This window comes from Salvelinus namaycush, chromosome 2, assembly GCF_016432855.1.
Source record: "Salvelinus namaycush isolate Seneca chromosome 2, SaNama_1.0, whole genome shotgun sequence".
Classification (NCBI taxonomy): domain Eukaryota; kingdom Metazoa; phylum Chordata; class Actinopteri; order Salmoniformes; family Salmonidae; genus Salvelinus; species Salvelinus namaycush.
The window spans coordinates 76,684,610-76,694,014 of NC_052308.1; the positions used below are offsets into that span (position 1 = coordinate 76,684,610).

At 44.2% G+C, this 9,405-nt stretch overlaps 1 protein-coding gene across 2 annotated transcripts in view; it reads left to right on the forward strand.

Moving 5' to 3' along the window:
• The window catches only part of LOC120018425 (adhesion G protein-coupled receptor E1-like), a 67,227-nt gene extending 58,290 nt beyond the window's left edge, over nt 1-8,937 (forward strand). For both annotated transcript variants that reach the window (XM_038961629.1, XM_038961623.1), the window contains exons 13-18: nt 1,885-2,006; nt 2,582-2,677; nt 3,675-3,833; nt 6,437-6,608; nt 6,732-6,833; nt 7,023-8,937. In XM_038961629.1, the coding sequence (XP_038817557.1) occupies nt 1,885-2,006; nt 2,582-2,677; nt 3,675-3,833; nt 6,437-6,608; nt 6,732-6,833; nt 7,023-7,064 (693 nt within the window). In that variant the 3' untranslated portion in view covers nt 7,065-8,937. The remainder of the gene's footprint in view (nt 1-1,884; nt 2,007-2,581; nt 2,678-3,674; nt 3,834-6,436; nt 6,609-6,731; nt 6,834-7,022) is intronic.
• Nucleotides 8,938-9,405: the final 468 nt, after the last annotated feature.

Sequence of the window (9,405 nt, forward strand, 5' to 3'; positions counted from 1 at the left end):
AAAATGAATCGTTTACTTTTGATAATCTTCGGATGTTTCCACTCACGAGACTCCCAGTTACACAACAAATGTTATTTTTGTTCGATAAATATTACTTTTATCACAAAAAAACGCCATTTGGGTTGCGCATTATGTTGAGAAAACCAAAGCCGTGTTACGTTCGACAAATTCCAAAAAGTATCCGTAATGGTCGTAGAAACATGTCAAATATTTTTTGTAATCAATCCTCAGGTTGTTTTAAACAAACATAATCGATAATATTTCAACCGGACCATAACCTATTCTTTAAGAGAGAAAAGGAAAATGGGGAGCCCCTCTCTCACGCGCTTGAAACATTCAGAGGACACCTGACTACTTATGAAACATCTCGCTCATTTTTCAAAATAAAAGCCTGAAACTATGTCTAAAGCCTGGTCACAGCCTGAGGAAGCCATTAGAAAAGGAATCTGGTTGATACCCCTTTAAATGGAAGAAAGACGGTCCAGGAAACAGATTAAAAAAAAATATATATCACTTCCGGGTTATATTTTCTTAGATTTTCGTCTGCAGAATACGTTTTGTTATACTCCAGACAATATTCTGACAGTTTTGGAAACTTTGGAGTGTTTTCTATCCTAATCTGTAAATTATATGCATATTCTACGATCTGGGCCAGAGAAAATGTCAGTTTACGTTGGGCACGTTATTTAAAAAATAAATAAAAAATGTGACCCCTAGCGCTAAGAATTTAAAGGATGAGTTCAGTGTTTTCTAACTTAGTGTTAGATGGTTCCTCACCCTGAACGTCTATAGGTCAGGAGAATCTGGTTCCTCACCCTGAACGTCTATAGGTCAGGAGAATCTGGTTCCTCACCCTGAACGTCTATAGGTCAGGAGAATCTGGTTCCTCACCCTGAACGTCTATAGGTCAGGAGAATCTGGTTCCTCACCCTGAACGTCTATAGGTCAGGAGAATCTGGTTCCTCACCCTGAACGTCTATAGGTCAGGAGAATCTGGTTCCTCACCCTGAACGTCTAGGCCAGGAGAATCTGGTTCCTCACCCTGAACGTCTAGGCCAGGAGAATCTGGTTCCTCACCCTGAACGTCTATAGGCCAGGAGAATCTGGTTCCTCACCCTGAACGTCTATAGGTCAGGAGAATCTGGTTCCTCACCCTGAACGTCTATAGGTCAGGAGAATCTGGTTCCTCACCCTGAACGTCTATAGGTCAGGAGAATCTGGTTCCTCACCCTGAACGTCTAGGCCAGGAGAATCTGGTTCCTCACCCTGAACGTCTATAGGTCAGGAGAATCTGGTTCCTCACCCTGAACGTCTATAGGTCAGGAGAATCTGGTTCCTCACCCTGAACGTCTATAGGCCAGGAGAATCTGGTTCCTTACCCTGAACGTCTATAGGTCAGGAGAATCTGGTTCCTCACCCTGAACGTCTATAGGTCAGGAGAATCTGGTTCCTCACCCTGAACGTCTATAGGTCAGGAGAATCTGGAATACATGCTGCAGTCTTCTTTACAGCCACTACAAATATAGCCAGTGTTAACTTTAACCACAACTCCTCCCCTCTTCTCCTGTCCTCCCTCTTGCCCCTCTACTCCTCTCCTCCTCCCATCCTATTGCCCATCTCCTCCTCTCCTCTCTCTTGCTCCTCTCCTCCCCCTGTCCCCCACTCCTCTCCCCTCCCCATCTCCATATCTCCTCTCCCCTTGCCCGTCTCCTCCACCTCCTCTTCTTGTCCTCTCCCCACTACTCCTCTCCTCTCCTCTCCTCTCCTCTCCTCTCCTCTCCTCTCCTCTCCTCTCCTCTCCTCTCCTCTCCTCTCCTCTCCTCTCCTCTCCTCTCCTCTCCTCTCCTCTCCTCTCCTCTCCTCTCCTCTCCTCTCCTCTCTCAGGGAGGATGTAGGGTTGTAGCAGGTCTCCTCCACCTGTTCTTCCTAGGATCCTTCAGTTGGATGTTGTTAGAGGGGGTTCAGCTCTACCTCATGGTGGTCCTGGTCTTCAACACTACCATAAGGTTATCGTTAACTTTGTTTCATTTTATTTTGCTATTTTATGAAGAGCTTGAGCTGCATTCTGTCTATGTGATATGATATACAAATAAATAAAATATTATTATTATTGCTGTTATTATTACAAATAATACTGTTATTATTGTTATTATTATTATTAATATTATTGTAAACCTCTGTACTTGTATTTTATGAAGGTCTTTGATTCTTCTTATTATTGTAAACCTCTGTACCTGTATTTTATGAAGCTCTTTGATTCTTCTTCTTACTGTAAACCTCTGTACCTGTATTTTATGAAGCTCTTTGATTCTTCTTCTTACTGTAAAACTCTGTACCTGTATTTTATGAAGCTCTGTGATTCTTCTTCTTACTGTAAACCTCTGTACCTGTATTTTATGAAGCTCTGTGATTCTTCTTCTTACTGTAAACCTCTGTACCTGTATTTTATGAAGCTCTGTGATTCTTCTTCTTACTGTAGACCTCTGTACCTGTATTTTATGAAGCTCTGTGATTCTTCTTCTTACTGTAAACCTCCGTACCTGTATTTTATGAAGCTCTGTGATTCTTCTTCTTACTGTAGACCTCTGTACCTGTATGCTGTGGGATATGGACTGCCACTGGCTATAGTCATCATCTCTGCTATCACCTACCCAGATGGATACGGTACCACACAACAGTGAGTCTGAGTCTCTAACTCTGTGTGTGTGTGTGTGTGTGTGTGTGTGTGTGTGTGTGTGTGTGTGTGTGTGTGTGTGTGTGTGTGTGTGTGTGTGTGTGTGTGTGTGTGTGTGTGTGTGTGTGTGTGTGTGTGTGTGTGTGTGTGTGTGTGTGTGTGTGTGTGTGTGTGCCTGAGAGCGAAACAAGGGATAAGGGATAATTCACCCAAAGTACAAATGTACATATTTGTGTCTTTACCCTGTAAGCGGTCCATGGTCAAGGTATAGCAGTATTCCGTTTGGTTTAGTTTCTTGGCACTGTTTCCACATGCTAATGCTTCAGCGTTTGTGGCATAAATCCCATTTAAGACACATGTTAGCATTTTTTTGCCCATCATGTTGTCCATAGACTTCTTTCAGTGTAAGGACACCAATATATCATTTTGTAATTTGGGTGAACTGTCCCTTTAAGACATCAGTGTGTGTGTCAGCTGCTGGTTGATTCTCAGGAGAAAGGTTTTATCTAACATAAATATAACATGTAAATAACACCAGATAACCTAATTCTAACTTTAATCAAACCTTATTCTAACGTTATCCTCTCTGTTTGTCAGCTGCTGGTTGTCTCTGGAGAAAGACCCTTCATTTAACCTAATTTAAAATTACAATTAAATCAAATCAATATTTAATTGTCATTAGCTCCGAATACAACAGGTGTAAACCTTACCGTGAAATGCTTACTTATGATCCCTTAACCAACAATGCAGTTCAAGAAATAGAGTTAAGAAATGATTATTAATAAAGCAAATATTAAAATAAAACGTAACACAGTAAAATAACAATAAGGAGGCTATATACACGGAGTACCGGTACCAAGTCAATGTGCAGGGGTGTAGGTTAGTCGAGGTAATTTGTAAATGTAGGTAGGGGTAAAGGGGGTGGTCAACGTAAATAGTCATAGATATAACATGTACATAACCCAAATCTAATGTTATCCTCTCTGTGTGTCTCTATCAGCTGTTGGTTGTCTCTGGAGAGAGGATTCATCTGGAGTTTCTTCGGCCCAGTGTGCACCATCATCATCCTCAACGTTTTCTTCTTCATCATCACTGTCTGGAGGCTGGCCCAGAAGTTCTCTAGTCTCAACCCTGACCTCTCCAACCTACGCAAGATCAAGTAAGGAGAGAGAGAGAGAGAGAGAGAGAGAGAGAGAGAGAGAGAGAGTGTAACCTATACACTAGGAGTCAGGAAGCAGGTGCAGAAGGAGAGTTCAATAATGGAGGGATGGAGAGAGAGAGAGAGAGAGAGAGAGTGTGTAACCTATACACTAGGAGTCAGGAAGCAGGTGCAGAAGGAGAGGTTAATAATGAGAACAAGCAGATAAACACAACAGGAGCAGAAGGAGAGTTTAATAATGGAGGGAGAGAGAGAGAGAGTGTAACCTATACACTAGGAGTCAGGAAGCAGGTGCAGAAGGAGAGTTTAATAATGGAGGGAGAGAGAGAGAGAGAGTGTGTAACCTATACACTAGGAGTCAGGAAGCAGGTGCAGAAGGAGAGGTCAATAATGAGAACAAGCAGATAAACACAACAGGAGCAGAAGGAGAGTTTAATAATGGAGGGATGAGGGAGAGAGAGAGAGAGAGTGTGTAACCTATACACTAGGAGTCAGCAAGCAGGTGCAGAAGGAGAGTTTAATAATGAAAACAAGCAGATAAACACAACAGGAGCAGAAGGAGAGTTTAATAATGGAGGGAGAGAGAGCGAGTGTGTGACCTATGCACTAGGAGTCAGGAAGCAGGTGCAGAAGCAGAGTTTAATTAATAATGGAGGGAGAGAGAGAGAGTGTGTAACCTATACACTAGGAGTCAGGAAGCAGGTGCAGAAGGAGAGGTTAATAATGAGAACAAGCAGATAAACACAACAGGAGCAGCGTACTGAACGTAAACGAAACCAATACTGCCTGAAGGCAGGCTACTGAGGGCTAAATAAAGGGGAAGAAATCAAGGTAATGATGAAGTCCAGGTGTGCATATTGATGGGGAACAAGTGGGCATAATGATGGGGAACAGGTGTGCATAACGAAGGGGAGCAGGTGTGCGTAATGATGGGGAGCATGTGTGCATAACGAAGGGAGGAGGTATGCATAACGATTGGGAACAGGTGTGCGTAGTGATGAAGTCCAGGTGTACTTAACGATGGGGAACAGTTGTGCGTAATGATGGGGAGCATATGCGCATAACGATGGGGAGTACGTGTGTATAACGATGGGGAGCAGAAGTGCATAACAATGGGGAGGAGGTGTGCATAACGACAGGGAGCAGGTGTTATTAATAATGGGGAGTAGGTGTGCATAAAGATGGGGAGCAGGTTTGCATAATGATGGGGAGCAGATGTACATAACGATGGGGAGTAGGTATTATTAATGATGGGGAGTAGGTGTGAATATCAATGGGGAGGAGGGGTGTATAATGATGGGGAGCAGATGTTATTAACGATGGGGGAGCAGGTGTTATTACTGATGCGGAGCCGGTGTGAATTATGACGGGGAACAGGTGTGCATAACGATGGGGAGGAGGTGTGCATAATGATGGGGAGCAGGTGTGCATAACGATGGGGAGCAGGTGTGCATAATGATGGGGAGCAGGTGTGCATAACGATGGGGAGTAGGTGTACATAACGATGGGGAGCAGGTGTGCATAACGATGGGGAGCAGGTGCTAATAACGATGGGGAGTAGGTGTACATAACGATGGGGAGTGGGTGTGCATAACGATGGGGAGCAGGTTTGCATAATGATGGGGAGCAGGTGTGCATAACGATGGGGAGTAGTGGTACATAACGATGGGAAGCAGTGGTGCATAACGATGGGGTGCAGGTGTGCATAACGATGGGGAGCAGGTGTGCATAACACGGGGGAGCAGGTGCTAATAACGATGGGGAGCAGGTGTGCATAACGATGGGGAGTAGGTGTACATAACGATGGGGAGTGGGTGTGCATAACGATGGGGAGCAGGTTTGCATAATGATGGGGAGCAGTTGCTAATAACGATGGGGAGTAGGTGTACATAACGATGGGGAGCAGATTTGCATAATGATGGGGAGCAGATGTTATTAACGAAATACAATGTTCCCTCTCTTTAGGAGAGAGACCTCTCTGTGTGAGCAACATGGAGTTAGAAAACAACTGTTTAGCTCTCTCCCTCCCCCTCCCTCCTCTTTCCTTTCCTCTTCCTCCTCTTTCCTTCCCCTCCCTCCTCCTTCCTTCCCCCTCCTTCATCCTTCCTTCCCCTCCTTCTCCTCCCTCCACCCTCCTCCTCCCTCCCTCCTTCCTTCCTTCCTCCTCCTCCCTCCCTCCTCCCCACTCCCCCCCTCCTCTTCCCTCCCTCCCTCCCTCCTCCTTTTTCCCTCCTTCCTCCTCCCTCCTCCCTCCCTCCCTCCCTCCCCCTCCTCCCCTCTCCCCTCCCACTCCCTCCTCCTCCCTCCTCCCTCCCACTCCCCCCTCCTTCCCTCCTCCCTCCTTCCCCACCCTCACCCCTCATTCCCTCCTCCTTCCCGTCCTCCCTCCTCCCTCCCCTCCTCCTCCCCTCTCCCCTCCCTCCTACTTCCCGTCCTCCCTCCCGTCCTCCCCCCCCCCCCCCACCCTCACACCCCCTCCTCCCCCCTCCCCCCCTCCTCCCCCCCTCCTCCCCTCCTCCCTCCCCTCCTCCCCTCCTCCCCCCTCCCTCTCCTCCTCCCCCTCCCCCCCCCCCCCCCCTCCCCTCCTCCCCCTCTCTCTCCAGGGTGTTCACAGTGACAGCAGTGGCCCAGCTGTGTGTGTTGGGTACTATGTGGATATTTGGAGTGTTCCAGTTCCAAGAGGAGGGGACAGTGGTCATGACATATCTCTTCACTATCCTCAACTCTCTACAGGGAGCACTACTGTTCATCATGCACTGCCTACTGAACAAAACGGTATGATGTGGTATGGTATGGGGTGTGTGTGTGTGTGTGTGTGTGTGTGTGTGTGTGTGTGTGTGTGTGTGTGTGTGTGTGTGTGTGTGTGTGTGTAACACTGTGCTCTGCTGCCACCATCAGGTTAGAGAGGAGTATTGCAAGCTGCTGTCCTGTATCTGCACACCACAGAAGAAGAGATACTCAGAGGTCAGCACTACCAACCCTTCCTCCAGCCAATCCCAGGTACACACACACACACACACACACACACACACACACACACACACACACACACACACACACACACACACACACACACACACACACACACACACACACACACACACACACACACACACACAGACACATACGCACACACAAACACCACTTTCATTAAGTTAACCTCTGTCCTTTGACCTTTGTCTGTCCTAGGGGTCAAGGAGCGCAGAGAACACGGGGGAGTCGCAGATATGACGTCACCAAACACCCATAATGCACCTCTTTACTCCCCCTCCCATGACAAATGTTCCCACTAGACGGCCAAACTGTAAAGTCAAAATGGTCGATATCCTAAACATTTATGAAAACAAAGCTTTGCGTTTAGCAGTGTGGTTAAGATACATTGTAGAAATGGGCAGGGTTTCTGATTTAGCGTCTTGGCCAGATAGTGACAACCCAGAAACACTCAGCCCGAGGATAGTACTGTTCAGGCCAGGTTAGTAGAAAATGTGTCCAACTAGCCCGCCGGATAGTAAAAATGTTAGTCCTCTAGCCAGGTTGGCCAGTGCCCAAAATCCTTCAGTTACATCCCTGATTAGACACTTCATATCAGACTTGATGTTAATCAATGTCTTATCAATCAGAAGTTATATTATCTTTATGTCATCCAATCAAAGTTATATGATATTTATGTCATCCAATAGGAATCTATATGATATTTATGTCATCCAATCAGAAGTTATATTATCTTTATGTCATCCAATCAAAGTTATATGATATTTATGTCATCCAATAGAAATTAATTTCCTCTTTATGTACTTATCACAACCACAAAAGAAAGGTACTATTTTACATAGATTTATAATAGTATTTATTACCAAGAGCACAAGATAAGGTGACTTTTCTACGCAAATAAATCCAGAGGGATTTAGAAAAATATTATGTGAAGATATGTGTTAGTTGTGACCTAATGGACTGTTATACTGTAAAGTTGTATTGATCTTTAACACTTTATTAATAACTTGTAAGAATAAGCCTTTATAAATGAATATACATGTTTATAAATTATTATAAATGTTGTACATTTTTACGGAATGGAAGGCTGGTAATATTTACACATTCTTATAAATGTTTACAAATTTAATTGTAAATAGTTTATAAATCGTTAAAAGGTTTATTCATGATAGTTATTTTAAAGTGTTACCATGGTCACCTCTATGTATATAATGAGATAATATAATATTTGTTGTGAACACTTGCAGTGCTTCTGTCCAAAAACAGCATTTATCAACAGGTGTTTTAGAAATACCAGTGGGAAGATTTCCAGAATCAGGAGGGAAGAAACATGAAATCCAGATTCTCCAACAGGGATTGTCACTCATGGCTTCATCTTAAAACCATTGGTTTGTTTATCACTGGCCAACAAAATATAGTGTAGCAATCCTGACCTGGACTTAAACCTGTGTCCAGCAACTGTTAACCTAACAAATTAGCCGTTACGCCAAGAGATCTGAACAGCTTTACGAGGTTGCTAGGTGTTGGGTTAAAGTTGTTTCAATAGTTGTATAGGTTGTAGAATAAAGTAGTAGCAATGTACTGTACCGTTCTGCCATTGTAGAGGTCGTTAGGTACAGATCTAGGATTAGAATACAGTAAATTACTGTACAGTTCAGTAGGCACAGATCTAGGATCAGCTTACCCAAACCAAAACCTAACTTAAAGGGGTCATCCAGGATTGGTACATCCAGTTTTGTTACCTTTAACTTAATGATTTATAGCTCTTGGTTCTTGTAGAATATTACTTAAAACTGCCTTGTGACCTGGTCAACTGTCGTTCCCCATCAGAACACCAACTATAAGCTTGTTTTACTCCATTGTTTGTACACGATGTAAAGGTTTAAAACATGGTTAAAACTATCATGTTGATCTCATGGATGGTCAGTCCTTGCATCCAGAGATCCATCTGTGATTTAGAGAGTGGTTACATTTCTCCAGTTCCATCCCTCAGCTGTTAACCACAACCAGTGGTGGGACCACCGGTTTGTTGCTTTTTGAATCCCAGACTGCCCCTTTAAGGTGCCACCCTAGATGTTGGTCCCAGAATAACCATGGAGATAAAGTAGAGTCTTAAAACAATCTTACCAAAGTCTATATTCAATGTTGTATGCTTTTTATTCTATTCTGTTGCACTTTTACTTCGACAAGTTGTGTATTTTATACTTTTAGAGAACGTACTCTTTTCATGTACTTTATCAACACCGTTCTGAATGTAAGCACTTAGTGTTGTACTTGACTGTGTACTCTGTAGTGTGTGTGTGTGTGTGTGTGTGTGTGTGTGTGTGTGTGTGTGTGTGTGTGTGTGTGTGTGTGTGTGTGTGTGTGTGTGTGTGTGTGTGTGTGTGTGTGTGTGAGAGAGAGAGAGAGAAAGTGGGTGTTTCGGAAGCTTTAACCACAATAAATCGTTGCTACAAATAACCTACTGTAGATGTCTTCTTACACACACACACACACACACACACACACACACACACACACACACACACACACACACACACACACACACACACACACACACACAGACACACACACACACACA